The sequence below is a fragment of the Haliotis rufescens genome, unplaced genomic scaffold (assembly GCF_023055435.1).
Source record: "Haliotis rufescens isolate VD_foot unplaced genomic scaffold, xgHalRufe1.0.p SCAF_1, whole genome shotgun sequence".
NCBI lineage: Eukaryota > Metazoa > Mollusca > Gastropoda > Lepetellida > Haliotidae > Haliotis > Haliotis rufescens.
In genome coordinates this window covers 63,777,501-63,798,058 of record NW_025963779.1, presented here as the reverse complement: position 1 = coordinate 63,798,058, position 20,558 = coordinate 63,777,501, and the positions used below count along the sequence as shown (strand labels likewise).

General features: G+C 37.6%; 1 protein-coding gene across 4 annotated transcripts in view; it reads right to left on the bottom strand.

Annotated features, from left to right (window-relative positions):
• The window catches only part of LOC124142445 (multiple epidermal growth factor-like domains protein 10), an 81,875-nt gene that overhangs the window by 23,016 nt on the left and 38,301 nt on the right, over positions 1 to 20,558 (bottom strand). For 3 of the 4 annotated variants that reach the window (XM_048399433.1, XM_048399443.1, XM_048399438.1), the window contains exon 1: positions 2,143 to 2,252. The exons of the other annotated variant lie outside the window; for it this stretch is intronic. In XM_048399433.1, the coding sequence (XP_048255390.1) occupies positions 2,143 to 2,206 (64 nt within the window). In that variant the 5' untranslated portion in view covers positions 2,207 to 2,252. Of the gene's footprint in view, positions 1 to 2,142; positions 2,253 to 20,558 lie in introns of those variants that run through there. 4 annotated transcript variants of the gene reach the window in all.

Sequence of the window (20,558 nt, the reverse complement as noted above, 5' to 3'; positions counted from 1 at the left end):
CCCGTTCAAGTTCTTTTCTAATCATATTATCATTGTATCGCCGTGTCTAGTGAATAGCGCGTCTGCCGATTATAGCAAAAGGTCGGTGGTGCGATCCACTGGCCGTGCTAAACAAAAGACGTTGTTAAACGATACGGTGCATGTGGTTACCCTGCCTGGCGCTCGGCATTAAGGAGATGAAACAAGGAATGCTCTGCTTGGAGTTGGACTGGCATCGCAGTGGCCTTGCACTATAAAATCGGCATAAATATGCACTAGAACAAACACCTACACACGTGAAATCTATGATCGTTCTCCCTTATGTTTCTAGGATTGTCAGCGCAATGCCCGTTCTCGTGGGTTATACCAAAGTGGTAATTATGTAAAGGTCTAATATTTGCCTCACTTCGGGCTCCCTCCCATACCAAGCTGACACGCTGTGCTAAAAATGAAATATTGTTCAAAGCGACGTTAAGAATGTGTGCTGGTGTGTATTTGTGTTTACTGCGCAACTCCATCTGTCTTGTGTCTTGTCATTTTTGTATCCATTTGTTAAAATTCTAAGTGCAGTAACATATAGAAATAATGATGGATTCTTACAGATAAACGTTATATACATATGTGGTTACGATACTGTAAAAAGTTCTATACTATTAATAATAATAGTAGTATGCAATACTGTAAAGCCAACGGATAAGGCCGCAAATCTTCATAGCACCTTCAACTTATTGGCCAAAAATGCCGAAAACCTTGGTTCTGTAGATGGTTAGAATACAAAATGTATGTGAAAAACAATGGTTACACGTCTACGATACACTTTAAAACAACCACATGTGGTGTGTTTAATTAATTGAAAGATGTGGAAGGCTTCCTGTCAAATGAAATTTACAAACAAAGTTTATTGTTTAGTTCATGTTTAAATTCGTGAAATCACCATATGGAGTTACCGTTACTCTTCTACGCCTCCAAAATGCACCTACTACTGTACCAGATGTACATGCCGTCATTTTCAACTGACTACTAATTGTTGCACTGCATAGTAACCTTACCCTGGATTTAAAAAAACCCTGTCTTAATTGTAATTTACATTCACTTCATGGGACTTTATGATTATGTTCCTAACATACCAGAATACCCCAAACATGCCCCGTGAAAACATAACGGTCACCTGTTTGATAAGAAGCTAAGCATTTGTTAAAACACGACACGTTTTTATTTATAAAGTCCACACTATTCTATTTTCCATATTTGTTCAGTTTGTATCGACAATTGATATATCTTTATGGTCATGATATTGTCGAGTCATATGATACACTCGGTCAAAACGACCGTACAAGCATAAAGGACAAGGTCGGATCACAATGACACTACTTCTTCATGTAGTATCGACGCAGTACATTACCATGATAAATTTAGAAATTGTAATATGAGCGAAGACAAACGAAACTGTGTTTGCTTCGTAACAAAACCGTATAGGCATGACGATACGAGTACCTCACAAACATGAACATGCAGATCTCCCGTTCAAGTTTTTTGTTTAGATATTTCATGTTCACATTCGTGAAATGACAATACGGAGTTATCGTCATCTCTTCTGAATATTTCATTGCTCTTTCGGGGAATATCGTACCGTCTGTCGTATCATTGGAACGACATATGACGCGCTACGCCTCCAAAATACACTTACTAATTGAGGTGTACATGCCGTCATTTTCAACTGACCAATAATTGTTGCACTGCATGGGAACCTTACCCTGGATCTCATAATCCTGTGTCTTAACTGTAATTTACATTCATTTCATGGAACTTTATGATTTTATTCCTAACATACCAGAATATCCCTAACATGTCCCATGAAAACATAACGGTCACCTGTGGAGACATGTTCATATATTTGATAAGACGCTAAACACGACACTTTTTAATTTGAAAAGTCTACAATAAAACACGCAGCATGGATATGTGGCCATGGTAAATGTTGAATGCTACTGGTATGTATCTTAGGTCTGTGGCAATAACCAGCTCTCATCATATCTAGCAATGATGCTGTGGTGTAATGGCGCCAAAGTTAAAGAATCAATCGTAAATCAAAACATTTCCGTAAAGGTATTTTCCAGTATCCCTGGATTTAGTATTTTGTAAGTATTGATATTTCAAACCTACCTTCTGCGGACGCTTGTGTTACCAGAAACATAATTATACCACAAACAGCGTGATATTCAGCCATGATTTCACGGCGCAGTTACGCGGAGAAATGACAGCGCAGAGTGTGAATAATGTATCACGTGAATGATACCAGTGCTTTTAAACTTCCTTGTTGAGAAACAGGTTATGACATATATACATGATGAATACAAATGGGTATATGAACATGTGGGTATATATCATGCGGGGTAAGGGCAGATGGTGGACAACTTAATGCTTACGTCACACACACATTTGTTAACCGTGACCATATTTAAGAATTTTTCCTTCATCAATATAAGTATCCAGACATTTTCGGGATTAACTCGTTACAAAACCAAACAAGCTCGTTCCACGCATCAAAGCTTATTTGCATTCTATATCATTTATTCATATATTATTTACTGCCGACATTTCGCCCACTCTACCCCGCTCTTTTTCATTCAAAACAAAAGTACAGAGACATATTCGAGATTAACTCTATATAAAACCAAACAAGCTCGTATGCATTGATCTTCTACAGACATGGTAAAATCCATTTATGCAGCTCTATCCATTTTCGTCACTTGGGCACTGCAAACACGAAAACGTCGTTTTTTTCCGTATATGGTCATTGGACGGAAAAACGACGTTATTTGGACGTTTTCAAACCATCGTTTTTCCGTCCAAATAACGTCGTTATTTGACATCGGAATTTACTGGGAGAGAACGATACCGTTAAGCTCCTCCCTTTCTTGATTGACATTGTCAATCAAGCAACAGCGTCTACCGGCATTTCTACTTCTCAGATTTCATTGGTCAGTCCTCGCGTGTTAGATTACAGGCCCGCGTTTGACGCTGCACTCGAAGCGCTAAGCGGAAGTACTTAAATCAATCGTTCTGCGCATGCTGATTACTTAATGCCTTGACCAAATTTCCGTTCTGTGCATGCGCGATTTCGCGTATTGTTTCCTAGATTTAATGTCACCACTATTTGACAATGATTCATAAACACAGTCACGTGAAGGTTCGGAATCGTAACAAGTTAACTCCATTTAAATTGAAGAGGATCCCCAGTGATATGGGAGATTCCAAGATGAAACTATTCTATGGCTATCTAGGCTGCCACCCAAACCGAACGGGACCCGATAGCTTATTGTATGCTGTATAGTCATATAGAAGTGGACAAGAACTATACAATGTATTCCGGCCGATTGTTCTTGCATTTACTTATAAGTCAGGAAAATGGACTTAAAAGGGGAGTTGTTGAATGTAATTATTTTAATTATTAAATGTTGCCTATACACTAATCTGGACGAACTTCTCATTGTTCTGTTTATGTCATCCTATATACTATTAGTATGTTACCGTTCTAAAGTCAACCTCTCACATAACATTATATTGTTTATAGTATCAAAGTTTAATCAACAATATCAAGAGCAGCAATTTAAACCACAGAAACACCCAAACACAAGGCTGTTATCAAGCGCTAGTGCAGACGTGATGCATCGTAAAAACTGTATCGTGATGTCTTCAGAAATTCAATTTATTATACTACGAGATAGTACGGCTAACGATTGAATCACGGGGGAACGAAGACAATATCGCTAATACAGATATAACGTATTTGAATGTTAGTACTAAAGACAAACAATCATTATTTTTGCAGTGACGATATAACACTTATACACGTTTATTGGTAACTTTCATCAGTTTTGCTCTTCATTTTAATAACTGTGTTTTCACATATGAATGTAGCAATACCCGAAAAGCATGTCATACATAATTATGGGGCAGTTTTCAATCTTGTACTGACTTAATCTGGTGTTAATGAGCGAAGTTTATTGGCTTGTGTGTAAAACCCCGTTTTTCTGGTAATCCTATTATTACTTAGTTTATTTCTATCTAATGACACCCTGTTTTCTGGATCATGGCTCCGTGACTATCCATAACAATTAAGATGAACATTCAGTTCAAGTAAATGATTGAGTTTGTTTTGACGCTACAGTCAGTCAAAAAAACAATGCTGTGAGGTTTGATAACACACTTCTACCAGGTCGAACATCGTGGATCCTCATTTTCTGCCTAATGAGAACCATAGTTCATATGCTAATCCATCTGCGAATACCCTCCCACTCAAGATGACCTTACTTGTTGCTAAATCTATCATCTACCCCCCCCATCTCACCCCCACGCCCCCACCCCACACACGCACGCACGCACGCACGCAAACACGTACACACACACACGCACACACACACACAAACAACGGACCTAAATAACCTGGACAGTAAATACTGCTGATAGCCTCTAGTCAACTCAGCCGCGCCACCGCAGAATGTTCGTCCAACTCTGCAGGGGGCATTCTCAGTGGCTTCAAACGCGCTGAAATGTTTTCGCCTTGCATCCAAGATGGTGGACAAGTGAAATCGTATGAAATTTGGCTATTTTAGGTCCTTTCTCTTTTTTGATTACCCAATAAAGTCAATTCATAGTTACACGGTTGTGAAGAAGCTTACAACTTTATAAGACTTATTCATCTCATTCCAAAAAAGCTACTCGCACTCACATAAAGTTGTAGTTATTATGTCACTGTTTTATTCTTTAAAAATATATTACATGTTCAACAATAACAATTAAGATGAACATTCAATTTCCGATATAAGTAAATGAATAAGTGTGTTTTACGCCACAATCAGTCAAAGACCAACGTTGTCCGGTCTGATGACACACAATCTACCAGGCAGCATATTGTGTACACCCTATACCCATTGAAGTCTCCACTGTGGGTATTCCTGGGGACGAAAAGGCCCCATGTACCTAGGAATCAATACATTCATGCGCGGCATTCTCTGCCTAAAGAAGATCATATAGTTAACATGCTTATCCAACTCGAACTACCATCACGCTCAAGACGAATGTTTTATGTAACATCCAACAGGCCCACATTTACGCACGCACGCACGCACGCGCACACACATATTTGGATTTACCAATCCCTGAATTGAGAAGACGTGCGCTACGAAGCTCCTCCAAGTCATCATCAATATCCGTATATGTCTGTGATATCATTACCTATCCAAAGCCGAATATACATTTATTGTGCTTTCTTGACAACAAATGTTATAAATGGGATAACACTTTCGGAGTAAAGTACAGATTCTCGTACTTTCTTGGGTTGAGTCCCGTCCGGGATTTGAACCCACACTGTGAGTGAGGCACCCAATCGCCAGAACACAAAGTTGGCGATCTAACCCAGCCACCGAACCAAAAATGTTAGTCCAGATGACGTATACTTTGTGTTCTCCTCTGACAAGAGAAAAATGGCACGGCTTCTATGGCCGAAAGCTTTGAACCAACAATGCCTTTAAGAAAGTTGTCAACAGTAACACACATTATATTTGGATACCACTTTCTCAGTACACTACATATTTTTAGGGTGGAGATAATAGACGTTGATGGTTGATTATCAATGGACAAATTAAAGCCAAAACTTAACTTATGAATGATTGGTAATGGGAAATGGACAATGGGCAAACGGGAGGCGGGTAAATCAGCGCCAGTTATCTGTAGGCTTCCCTTGTTGCGTTCCCTTCTTTGCTATCTTTTTACTTTTGTTGTTCTTACAGGTACAAATATATGTTCTCTGCCTCTTAGCATTTAATAATATTCACCTGATGAAGGAGAAAGTATATATTCCGAAACGCAGTGTTCCTCCGTTGACATCCATAAATATTTTTCCTTGTGTGTATCAGTTCTTAATGCCCTTCAAAGACTCAATCTAGCTTTCTTTTTAAATGTGGTGATATTTGCGTAGAATATAATATGGTCATGCCTATATACATTTGGGTCCTTGTCTACATAAGCATTTAGACATACAATTTAGAGCTAAGGACATTGCTAATTCTGCAGGAATGAAGTACACGACATAGCAAGCTGTGATCTTTATTCATACTTCGATATTCGTAATGGAGATCTGTAACTGAAGTTTACCGTAATCTTCCGCAACTCTCACCTCCTGACCAGTTGAACGTCTTAGTGCATTCAGATGCCATTGTAAAATTCCAGGCTGCCCCTCTTTCTGTGATGTTTTGACGGATGAAATCTATTGCGTTATAATACTCTATGTTTGCTGATATATAATATGTACATGATGTAAAATATTTACGATATTTTAAACGTGTAATTCGATGCATATGCAATGCAACGTGAACATAAGTGCGGATGCACGAAGGCGGTTATAGTCATAGTTATACTGCGATGGATGTAGGGGAATGGTAGGGGGGTGTATGTATGTATGAAAGCACGAATACCGATACATGAGGGCGGATATAGTTATAGTTCGATGGATGTTGGGGAATGGTGGGAGGATGGATTATGTATGAAAGCATGCGCATGGATCCATGCTGGCTGACGTGGACATAATGGTGGGGAAAGAAGAATGTGAATCTTTTGTTTCACTCACTTATAGTGTTTTCTTTCACTCAAATACTGTTTTACGCATTTTAATGACTGAAACTGTAGTGACTCAAAGGTCATACTGGCCGGGCTTTTAACATATCTACCCCAACTACATACGTAGCCATTTTTATGGTGTACAATTCACACACACACACACACACACACACACACACACACACACACACACACACACACACACACACACACACACACACGCATTAATTGTTTTATTAAATGTATCTTCGAGAGTCAGTAAGAAACTAGAAATAACTGCCTTTGTTCTGTAAACCTCACGAACTTTCAGCTTTCGCCTCTTCCTTTGTGGACTGAGGTTTCACATTTGTAAAATGATCTCTCTTATCTGTCTGTACCATCAACTTAACTGCCCTCACCCCCTGCAGATTTCCCGTCCCATATTGCCAAGCAGGTGACCCACAAGGAGGAATACCGCCCTCCCTCAGTCCAGTGATACTGTGCCTAGTACAATATGTTGGGGATACGTAGCCTTGCTGTGGGCAAACATTTTGTAACAATTTGGCAAACTTTGATATGTAAACAGCAAATATAATTCAGTTTTATTTCAACAAAAACGGACAAAATCGGATCCTACTTATTTTGTGGATACCATATCAATAAATCAAGCCAATAGATCGTTTGAGCTGGCATGAATATAAAAAAGATAATTAGCAAGTCGATAGTCATAATTCCCTCTGTTGGTCCCACGTGAAATGTTCTTCATGAATAGAATAGATGGCTGATAGACGTTCGACCGAATAATATCATTTGCTAACTTCAACTGTTCATCTAATTTCCATGAATGTATGTTACATAGTTCATATGTTCATGGGCTTCTTCACTGAATGTATAGTGTGGAGGACTACTTCACTACTTGTTTGTTGTTTAATGCTGCACTCAGCAACGTAAGGATATTAAAACATTAGATTTAGGTTCAGTTGTATTTTTATATTTGTATCATTTTGCAAATGTTACAGAGACCTGATAAGGGATATAATAATGTATAGCCGCTATTCTTAAAGTAAGGATATGTTAGATTTATCAACCAGAAATATTGCCAACAAGAGGATAATCATATTTCATGACACTATTCAACGTCGAAGTCAACGATATTTGTGTATGTTATTGCTACATGACACGGATACGTCATGATAAAGCAATTAGAAGTAGGCATTTGATGATATAAGATAGCTACGCGATGTTGCTGGAGAATCCGAAAGTGAGAGTGATATGACAATTGGTATTGGGAGAAAAGGTACAGATGATTGACGAGAAAATTGTGAGAATATGCGGGACCAAACTCAAATCCTAAAATGGATTTATCTAGCATGGCCGCTGTCGGATTCTATTCAAGGAATCATCATTATTTAAGTACGGGTAAATATTGTAAAGCGTGTATTTTTTCCTAATTTAACACCCTCAAAGAGGCTGTACGTAATGTTGATATCTCATATAGAAATAAACATGTCTCTGGCGTTGTTTATCGTACAATAAACAACTCCCACTCGTCGTTTGTTTCTTAATTACATGACCATATACACTAACATTATATCTTTTCATGTGTATCGGTCAACAAAAGCAACATAAGCATTTCCATTATCATGAGAAACCCTTGCCAAAAGTAGCGCCAACTGCACCATTGCGACAACATCAGGAGCATGTTTCATGATTCATCATAATAAATGATGACATTGGATGCTCGCAAAAACGCGAGCTCATTCCGATCCACTAGTGGCACCCGCCACAAACACATCCAAAGGCAAGCCAATTTATCACCCGAAAAGGCAGAGAATTGCATCTGACATCATTTTTATCATTGATACGTCAAACCTTGAAATGCCGTCTACACGTCCAACACAAAGCCCAAGCCAGGACCCAAATCCTTCAAACCCGGCCAAAGTTCTGTTAATTACATACATTTCCCCCTAACCTTAAATAATCTATACAAGTTCCGAAGTAAATCGTATTTACCCGTATGAATCGTATTATGTTATTTATTGCCGATAAACAGAATATGCGCACTTTCTGAAAGTACTGTGTGATAAGTCACGCACCAAACCTGTACTCTCGATATACATGCTGCTCTTACTTAAAAGAGAATATCGGGTTAACAAGATACGTATATTAAAGTACCATGCTTTCCTGATGTGCTCTCATTCTAATTTGAAATAATGGCATAAATAGTTACCACTCATCTTTCAATATTTTTCAAGGTTTGGTTAATCACGAACATATTTGAATATGTACAACATCTATACTTACTTATCTTTATACTTAAAGGCATCAGGTTTGTCTGCCATAAGACCCCGAAACAAATATGTCCAACATTTGGCTCTTGGCTCCTTGTTCTTATATTTTATAACTATTGTTTAAACAACTGTTTTTTTCTGTAAAATATGTTCATTTCAGAAATTAGATGTTATTCTAGCATTAGGTCTGTGGTACGTTTACTGCATCAGCATTACATTAAAACGATATTACATTATATAAATCTATACAGAGGAAATACTTAACATTTATCTTTTAAGGAAGAGTGCAGGACGACTTGCTTTATACATATAAATGTGGACATATATGTATGGACATTTGGATGATACAGATATACCTCCTTAAAGATAGTGTTCGTAGATGACTGTAGAAAGTGGAATAATTATGTGAGTAATCGGGTTAATACCACGTTCAGCAATATTTAGCCATATTGCGATATTGGTTTCCAACATACAAGACGGACCATGAAATTATGACTTGAATTTGGACCTGGCTTTCTGGTGTGATGTAACACCCCAGAATCTCCGGTAGAAAAAGGGCTCAAAGCACGAATTAAGATCACGAGATGATACTGATGTATGCATCTGGACATATATTTGCGTAGTATTACTACCTTAATTCATCAGTATATATGTATTTTGCATAAAAGGATATTATAGGATCGACGCTGACATGCGCATATAACCTATTCACCAGTGCTGTAATATTTCATTTCTTCTGACACATATCGACACGAGAAACTATAATTTAAATTTAAAAGGAGCCCAAGTGGGATGGAAATTTCAGTCTGAACCTGTTGAACAAGGCTTGTTTCATTTTGGGCTATAGCACTGCCGCAAGGCCTGGGCGGAAGGGAACACCCGTTTGCACCCATCAGATACCAATCACAACTTCTCTCTCCAAACGAAAACAAAATACGAAAAATGTCGGAAGTGTATCCTTCTAATTTTCTATTTAGATACATGTTTTAACTTTATAGTAATTATATGTATCTCATGTATTATTGGTATCTGTGATGCTGGTACCGTTTTGTTGCCATTGTGTAGCTTTTGTGGAGTTATTATGAATATCAAATACATGTCTTGAAATATGGACTTGTGAAAGAACTCATCATTGAATCATTTGCATTTAAATTAATGCATATACCATTTACTTGGCGTGTATGGACATATTATCCATCTACTTATACACACTTATTATGGACATATACAGAATTTCATTGTACCTTATTATTTAAAAAAATACCCGTGAAGATCCGGGTTAGAATAGGCATTCAACAACCCATGCTTGTACGAAGGCGACTTGGCTCGCTGACTTGGTTGATGCATGTCATCGTATCCCAAATGCGTAGATCGGTGCTCTTGATGATAATAACTAAATTGTTTGGTCCAGACTGGATTATTTACGAACCACCGTCATATAGCTGGTATATTGCTGAGTGCGGCGTTAAACAACAAACAATCAAACAAAATCTATATAATTATTAAACACCTTCCAACAAAGAGAAATTAAACTTATATTTTCTAAATATTCTGTTATATTTATAACATAATTTGATTCATAATTTAATTATTGCGTACGTTGCTTTCTTCCCTGTCATTCAGTGTGCATGTTCAAACCCCTAAACTTTTAATATTTCATTTTTCATAAATGGCTACGTTAGTGAGTTGCCTAGATCTCTCGTTACCTACTCACAAGAATATATTAAAATAATTTGTTTTACTATCATATTTCTGTTTATCTAATTCATAATACGAAATTGATAATTCATTTATCATAGTATAGATCATATTCGTGTTTTTCACTATCTGATGCTAAGGTTTTATTTCAGAAAATATAATTAATTCAAAATGTAGAAAGATACACAATTTGCCATTATTTGACTTTTAAACTGTACAAAGTATGATATAATGATCAGAATGCCTGTAACGGGTAGTATTTAAGAAAGAAATATTTGTCGAGAAGTCCCATTTTTCAGATATGCCCTTCAGTAGTATTATTGTATATCTCCAGAGAGAGGTTTACATTGTAGTTCTTATTATTTGTGGATAATTCAAAAAGCAACATAGAAAATATATATGCTACCATGACGAAAGAATACAGAGTATACATAACTCGCAATTCTATATATTCAGCAAACAGCCCAAAACCGAAACTCCACAACATATCCGATTACACTGATTAAGGCTGCCCCAGTTCTCCATGCGATACTGACGCCCGTTCGTCTCCCAGACCATACAGAATAAATCTAAAAGGAATCCAGCTCAAGTCTAGAACGATTTGGCAAGCCTAGATTGCCTTAATTCTATCCATGAAAGTAAGCATTAATAAAAAAATATTGTTCTTGTCTGCTTCAGATTATATTTTGTAGATACTTATTTTAACTAGGAAAATTGTACTGACACCGGCGCTGTCCCTATTGAAGCTATTTATAAGAATTTCGAATTGCCGTCCATTGTTCGATGTCAATACATCGATGACAAGTGAGGATATCATAAAGTAATCGTTGATGCCGCGCTACACTTTGATAAAAATTATAATCAAGTTGACTGGTGTGTACATTACTACAGTGAACATGTACATGATCATGCCCTAATAATCAAATGCCGTAATGTCAAATACTAATTTATTATTGTGTGATGAATTTAACTGGATCAGTTGTAACATGTGATATTAATATTCCATCAATTTCTTTCCTGGTTGGTCCATCCATGTCTACAAAATGAAAACAATACAATTAAAATGGAGCATAGAACAATTCTTAATTTCAGGCTAGAGCTGTGGAAATCTAGACTTTCCCAATCATTATAGACTTGAGTTGGTCTCATGTTTTACTTTATTCTCTTGGGTCAACGTCACAGCTCATACCATACACTAACAAGACCAGCTTGACCCCCGCCGGAGCTCCCGGATTTTGGTTATATCATCTAACATGGCCAACTCTGCTCTTAAGTAAACAAGAACCTAATCAGCGAGGGGTCCTTTATCATCCCCATGTGGCTGCTTATAAAAATCTGATATCTTTTCCCAAAGACCTGGTTAATAATATATTTTCTGCTGAATATTCGAAACGAATAGAGTGAGTTGGTACTACATGTACATATGTATACGGTTCTATTTTAAATGACTGCAGCGCTCCATTGTGAAAACAGTTTGTTTTAACCCCGCTCTCAGCAGTATTCCAGTGATATATGACGGCGGTCTGTTGTATATGAAATATATGCAAATTGAATCTTGAATCTTGAAATTTCCGCAAATAAGTATCACATGCAGTATACAGTATATCAACTGCAATATACTGTATACAACATTCAGTATGTCGTGTGTCGCGAGCTCTGCGCTGGGCTGGAGCACACACTTCCTACACCTCTCCCTTCGGCAAACACATCACGAGGGTTGCAACGAGGTCACAGGTCAGGCGTGCACTCGTCAGTTGTCTAATACGGTCAAGAGTAAGATCTTCCGGAAGACCACTGCACTGGATGTATGTGGATTATTGAGGAGGTACTACGTGTTTGGAACTGGGAGTTGAACACTAAACACTTTTAGAGAAGAGCTCACAATAAAACGTTATGGACTCGCAGACGGACTTGTGTTTTCATTTCAAGACGTTCATTTATCAGGTTGAACTTCCTAACTGTAACAATTACTGAACTTTACGCCTTTTATACACATTTGGGATGGGGCGACAATGCGACAACGAGACATATTTTGACCTTGAAAATGTCGCGTTACGGCATCGTCGCCCTTTTGTAAAATAAAGAAAAGGATTATCAAAGAGCAACAATGCGAACACGCGACAATGCGACAAATGGCCAATTGTCGCGCTTTTGTTAATTTTGACACGTTTTGCTTGTTTTTGTAAAGGCGTCAATGCGACAATGCGACAACGAGACAATGTCCCTTCCATAGTAACCTGTGCAAATAAAACTGAGTTATGAAATAGAAGTCTGACATGCCAGTTAAAAGATAGAGTGTTGCATAGATCTTCAAGAAGGGTTATCAATAATGGGGCGGGTCATGAGTTCAACTGCATACGCTGTGATTAACAATAAAGCTCCGAGTCAATACACATTTTGTCAAATGTATGACATGTATTACGTGAATGAAGATATTGTTTATACTCGTCCATGTTTTTGACGGACAAAATAATTTACATGCTCGGTAAAAGTGAGGACGGGCATCACTGTGTGTTTCCGTGTTTTGTTCAGGTGAACATTTGACTTGTCCTTGCATGTGTTTGTGACGGGTGCCACTTGTGTGGCAGGATACGCTCACCTTTTCCCGAACACCCATTGGATGACCTGAACCACTTCGGATTTTTATCCCACATCAGTCTGATACACCATGATATAACTGAAATACTGAAATACTGTACAGTTAAAAAAGATGTTTAATGCGATTACCGTAGTGTGTTACTGCAACTGTTCATATTTTGTGCAGTGATGTTATGTAATATGTAAAAGAAAGCATATTCAATTATCCAATTGATTTGAATAGAATATACTTGCGTCAGTGTATTTTATTAACGCCCCAAATCGTAATTTAAACACATAAAATAACAGATCACGCATGGTGCCTTGACTTACTACTAGATTTAATGGGCCACCCCGGAATAAAATAGTTCCCCCCAAAGCGAGGAACATATGTTTTAGTATGTTTACAAGAAATATATTCCAAACAATATCCTCATTAGATGAGAAGATCTTTTACAGAATTACCTCAGTAAGTCAATTACAATGACAGAGCGCCGTAATACATTTACATCAAGTACAATACGTCAAAATGGCCGACACGATAAACGTGACGGGAGATATTTTCGAAGTTGTTAATTAACCTGTGGCTATTTCAAGCCTTTGGCATCACTGATCAATTGGCCGATCATTGAAAGGTGATTGTGAAGATGTGTCAAATAGATACTAAGGTAAATTCATAGATTTCTGTAAATTGTCACTGCGACAGTTTGGATTTTTTTTTCGTGTTTTTTCTCTCTGGGATGGGTTGTAGCGAGGGTATCCTTAAATTGGGTTGCAACCACGCTTCTGTATGAATTCGTACCAGGAAATTCCAAGGGTTTTCCCCAGGAATGTGGAAGTAGTCAGTGTTTGCGCCTTTTCAAGAATACAGTCACGTGAAGAACGTCATGTGACCGACCTCGCGTCCAAGTCGTATATCTTGTAAACTTCACATTAAAAAATTAGTTATTGTTATAACCAAATGAAACACAACCCATTATCCGATAGGGTAACTGTACATAGCCGTTACCACAATAAACTTAGTAACATTGTTTGGTTTGACTTCTTGGCGCGTGTCTGAATTCCATTAACATGTTACATATCCTAAAACTAGCTTATCAGCAAATCTCGCTGCACTGCGCGCGACAGATACTAGAGCAAGGCATGCCAGAAATACGAAACCTAAAGCTTCCGAAAGGAAGCCTTGGATATCACGTGCGTCGGGGGACCAGCGCCATCTGATTGGCCGTTAACAGTTGTACAAGGCGGAGCAAAAAGCATCGTTTTTCCGTCCATTTTACGCTTGAAAAACTCGACCCTTTTCTGGACACTTTCTAGACGCTGACCAATTAATCAATTTTAATGAATTTTTAGTCGTTTTTCCGTCCAATGACCATATACGGAAAAAAACGACGTTTTCGTGTTTGCAGTGTTGGGCTTCATCAATTTAACAAGTTTCGTTCAGTTGAGGTTTTGGACTGGACTCGATACAACAAGAAATCGACTATATCAACTTATTAAATTCTGTAAAGACCATCTGACAATCTCCACCTGGAATTTGTTTTCAATCATCTTCGAAATGTAACTATTATGTTCAGTTCAAATATTTCTTGAACAAAGGTAGTTATTTAAAAGTGACTTTCCACATTAAATTAAGATATAAATCTCAAGGTTTATATGTAATAATTTCCGTTTAAATGTCGAGCTTGGAAGTCACAGTTACAGTCCTCACAAAATCCAAAATCTGCAAATATATTGAAGATCAATACCATGATATGTTTATAGGTCACCAATAAGTCACTAAAAGAAGAAGTACTTCTCGCCATATAACATTGTAAAACATATGGTAATAAAGTGTCCCTCATACATGTACTATGGGTGTGTTCTAAAGTCTACACATTACGAACACCTACATACTTATTTTTTTCAAGAATAAATTGTTGTATGCTTTACTCCAGTTTCTGATCGGGTTGACAAAATTAAAACCAGGGAATTTGACCAAGAGGTTTGACTTCGGTTTCAGGTATATCGATGATCGAATATCGTTCAATAATGGTCAGACACCAACTCTCTCTTTTTGTTACCTTTTCAATATATTACCGTGTTTTGTCAGGTGATTAATTGACTTGCATGAGTTTGTTACGGGTGCAACCTGCGGGGCAGGATACTCTCAGCTTTCGTGAACACTATGTGATAGTGATTCAAAAACACATGCTTATGAAATAATCGGAATCGCCCAAATGGACTCAAAATACAATATATCTTATGATTATGGAAATGTGTTTTGTAATCTTTATTATCATGCAGAGTATATGTAATCTGGGCTGTGGACTGTTACTAAATATATATTGTTTCTCTGTCTGTCTGTCCGTCCGTCTATTTGCAATGAACGACTACAGATGATTGGTGTCTCAACGAGCGAGTACCCGACTGCTTTCTCTACTTTCAATTTGTTTTCATGTAAAAGTTCAGCGTGGCAAAATGAAGTCAGTTTAGAATATGTGGACAGATATCTAGACTTACGTTGGATATTCCGAAGCGTATTTTGTGATACTGTTTCCGAAGTGTTTATGAAAGAATAAACTGTAAAGTATTGACACATATCATACGAAAACTTCGTTGAAGAGTCCCTCACTTCACATTTAGTGGTCCCAAAACATCCAAAATGTAAATAACAAGATTTTTTAATTGACATTCACTTTATGTGCTTTCACTGGAGTTGGAACATTCACAAAGCGAGGTCCAAATTGTATGAACGTTGGAGCTTGCGTACAGAGAAGGTGTTGTCATGGTCTGGGGAGAAACTTGAAAACTGAGTTGGTTATCATTCGAGGCGATGTTTATGCACTTAGTTATCGAGATGACGTTTTGTACCCGTTCTATTGGCTTTTCTTCAATAGCCAGAGGGTATACTCTTCCAAGACAGCAACGCTAGACCCTATACGGCGACGCTGACGAGAGGACTTTCTAAACAACATGCCTTACAAATGTAAAGTCTCCCTGGCATGTTGTTGTTATAATTGGTGTCAGGCGTTTAGCACATATTATAGCTGAAATGAACAGAGATATCATTAAACCGCCCGCATGTTATCAAAAATGAGCTTGATAATGCCCTTATATTGCTTGACAACGGGCCATTATCACGCCCGTTGTTAGGTGACGTCATAGGATAGGGATAGGTGACGTTCATGTAGTGACGTCATCTGGTTTGTTGTCTGACGTTTCCATACTTGTAAAAGTGGGTCAGTGACATTCGTGTTGATTGCAGTTAATGTTTCCAAACCGATATTGTTGTTTCTTTTTATCTTATAGCAAAATCCATTTTTAGCTATAATAACGGTAACGCTATTTTTCAGGGCATTATCATTTGCAGAAGACCTCGGGCTTCTGCAAATGATAATGCCCTGAAAAAAGAGTTACCCTTATATAACAGTCTATGAATGAACTTCACTTTGTGCCCACGAGTTGAGCCTAAATCTAATCCACTTTTAATGCATTCCGAGTGGCAATACTTCCGCACAAAAGAAATATGGCCCACCTTTTGCGTATCTTTAACAAAAACATATTGAAATTTATAAATAATTTCACCAATGTACATTACTATCCAACTGGAACTATTGATTAATTCATACTAATATAAATAAATGTGCAAAAGCAAGGAGAGGCACCATCTTTCACATTGTTTCAGGATATGATCATATAGAACAGATTGATTGTCTTGAACATTATTATTTCCCAGTAATTTAAAACTTTGAAGTTTTACAAACCTACCGAATAACGATTAATCATATCAAACCTACCTTGTGCTGACATGTAGGATGGAAAGCACATAGTTCTAAACAGTAAATGATATGCGCCAGACATGTTTAGGGAAACCTTTCAGTGAAAATATACTATGTATACACGAATTACAGAGATAAGGTAACGTATCCTTAACAAGTAATATTCTTCCTTCTTGTGACTATTGTGACTGCTTAGTACATTTGAGAAGGAGGTAACACAAATGTTTAAACCAGTGATCCGCAGATCACTACAATAGTATGTTGTTCTTTGAGGGTAAGGTGGCTGTGTATTACACCCGAATCTATTGTGTCCCATTTAAAAAAAATCAAGTGAATTCAGGAATGCGATGTTTTAGTACAAGTGTGACTTTGCAACCACTACATTAGACCCACTCAATACTTCAGATATTTCTTCACTGAATCTGGGGGCCCCAGACACAGTGAAATAGTGCCTATGTGACGTTAAATTTGAAGTCACTCGTTTGCAGTTTTGTGATAGATTTGTTGAAATTCATAATTAGAAGAGAGCCAAACAAGCTTATGTCATGGCCTGCTTGTTCAGCGTCTTCGTTGTCGTCGCCTGTAAACATCGTGTCCTCAAACAGCACTCCGCCAATTAAGCTGAAGCTAAACACAGTCCCCATCAATGATAACACCTGAGTGTTGACGCGCACGCTCTCGGTATTTCTATCAATGTGTTGGTTGTTAAGTTCATTGGAATTTATCGCTTCAATTACGTTTAGTGATTGCGTCTGATTCTCTTCATGGAACAACGATTCTTTTTGAGTAGTATGCCTCTTAATTTTTTCTTTATTTGCTCGCTGTTGAATCGGTATGTTAGATATTAGGTCTTCAAGTTGAATGAATACCCTCTATCATGGCTAATGTTCGTCACATGGCAAAGGCTACCGTTGGTCAACACTATGGTATATTGCTACCTTTGGGCGACATTACCATATATTACAAGCATACATAACCACACTTTTATTTTGCAGTCATACACGGTCAAAGTTGATACATAACTATAAACAAATGACCAAACCTTCTAATTTATAAGAAAATAAAGAACATATTTTTGGTGTCGCCCAAAGATAAAGTGTACAGTGTACATGTTTAAAAAGTTTTAAAAAACTAACATTACTTTGTCCGGAAAAATGAATTTTGATGATTAAAAAACAAAGAAGATGACAATAAAACCGATCGCCCAAACGCAGAAATTTGTTCTTTCATCATGAAATCCTTTACAGCAAATGACATTCCTGAATTCCGGTTTTGTGCCGCGCATGAGTGTGACCAAAGTATGATGTGATCTGGATTGGGCTTTTCTACTACTTTCTGAAAGATTAAAATGAGTGCACTGGCAATTTCATTGGCACTTCTTCCTGCTTGGGTTTCATTCCATACAGCACACTATCCTTGTGAATCCAGAGAACAATGGGCTGTAAGGTTGTAAATGCTAAAGTTTCGTCGATAAAAGAAAGTTGAAATATTTGCCTGTGGACAACTCAACACCTTTTCCAAATCAAAACATATAACAGCTTTTGTCTTGTCCTGCCTGTCCCGGTTCCTTTCCTCCTGCGTTGCCATCTTCGATTGGAAATGAGACCGGTATTCTTTCCGAAGCTCCTTATCAATAACGTTCAGTGAGTGGCCCAATAGTATGTGGAGGCGTTATATCGGGTATGAAGCATATTTAACTTCAGGGATGAGAACTCAAAGAATGGACAGCGACCGCTAAACTTAACAAATTACCATTGATCCATACCCAGTAAAAAAAGTATAAAACCGTATTATGAGGATAGCAACTTCTATGCATGTCTGTGACAAATCACATAACTAATGCCGTCGCTGTATAGGTGATACATTGCAGAAGAGATTGTAAGTTTTGACGCATTTTCTAATGTAAACTGCATACTGTAAATGGTTGGTATTCGTGAGATGACAATACTTCCACACAAAACAATATATGGCCTCCCTTTTGCGTATCATAAACCAAAACATATTGAAATTCATAAAAAATTTCACCAATTTACATTATTATTCAACTGTAACTATTAATTGATTCATACGGATATAAATAGATGATTGTACAAAAGCAAGGAGACGAGAACACCTTGATTGTCGTGTACGTAAATATTTCCCACTACAGCAATTTTAACTTCGAATGTTTACAAACCTACCGAATAATTATTTTTTTATATCAAACCTACCTTGAGCTGACATGATAAGGTGGGTATTGTATCCACCCGTATCTGTCGTGTCCCATTTTAATGAAATAACAAATGTATTAAGGAATGTGATGTTTCAGGATGAATTTAACTTTGCAACCACTATATTAGACCCACTCTATGCCTCTTTTATATCTTAACTGGATTTTGGGCCCAGGTGCCCTTCATATGCGCAAAAACATATTGAAGTCAATCTGTTTTATTGTATTGAGTGTTTTAATCTTGAATTTATATGACTGATATAATAAACTGATAATTTGCACTCCATTGGTTCGCGTTATGCTAAACAATATGTAAATAACTGAGTCGCTTGAAAAGAAAGTACATGTATACCAAGATTAGGTGTTATGTAATTGGACATTGACAGAACTGTTCTAAATTCTGATTATGTCTATTTATATGTCTCATTCCTGCAACGGTTGGTAAACAGTAATATGTGGCTGGGGAAGTTTTGTGTTCAAATATTTTCAAATAACTCGTACAATGCTTGCAATGTATATTTATGTCGAAACAATGTATTGATTTTCAAAGATTTCTATGATATCCATCGTACTTTGGTGAATATGGGTTTGCAGTTCATCCGTCTGTACCATCACTCAGCACCCTGCGGTTCCCCAACCATTCGTGCCAAGCCAGACCCCACAACGAGTAAAATGGCTGCTGTTACTGGTGGGCGAAGGAAAGGTCCTCTGTCCAGTTATAGTGTGCCCAGCATGTTGAGCATGAGTAGCCTTGCTACTTGTGACTTAAACATTTTTCTATAATTTAGCAAACTTTGATATATAATCATCAAATAAAGTTAATTGTAATGGTTACTTAATGTATCAGTTTAATCCTACTTATTGTGCGAATACTGTAAAAATAAACCAAAGTTGTTGTTTTATATCTAGCATAAATATCATAAAATACTTAGCAAATCTATGATCATAATTCCATCTATTCCACCAAACGGTTGATCGCTAACTAAAGATTTTTTAAATACCAATCATGATGAGTGAGTGAGTATTGTTTTACGCCGCTTTTGGCAATATTCCAGCAATATCACGGCAGGGGACACCAGAAATGGGCTTCACACGTTGTACCAATGTCGGGAATCGAACCCGGGTCTTCGGCGTGACGGGCGAACGCTTTAACCACTAGGCTTCCCGACCGCCCTCATATGATGAAATCAACTGAGAGACATATTGTTTCTTTTGCTCCTCAGTTTATATCATCCTCTTGAAACATATAAATTATAAACTAGTACACATAAACGAACCTAATTTTCCGCCATGAAGCAGCACAACACAACCATCAACAATGCGATCGGCCTGATTTGTCAAGTGGCTGCATAACATTTGATTCCAATGCAATTATCATTCCCGTCTATCCGCCAAGCTGTAGGGATAAGCAGTTACAGCTTGCCCCAAGATGTAAACTGGGCGATG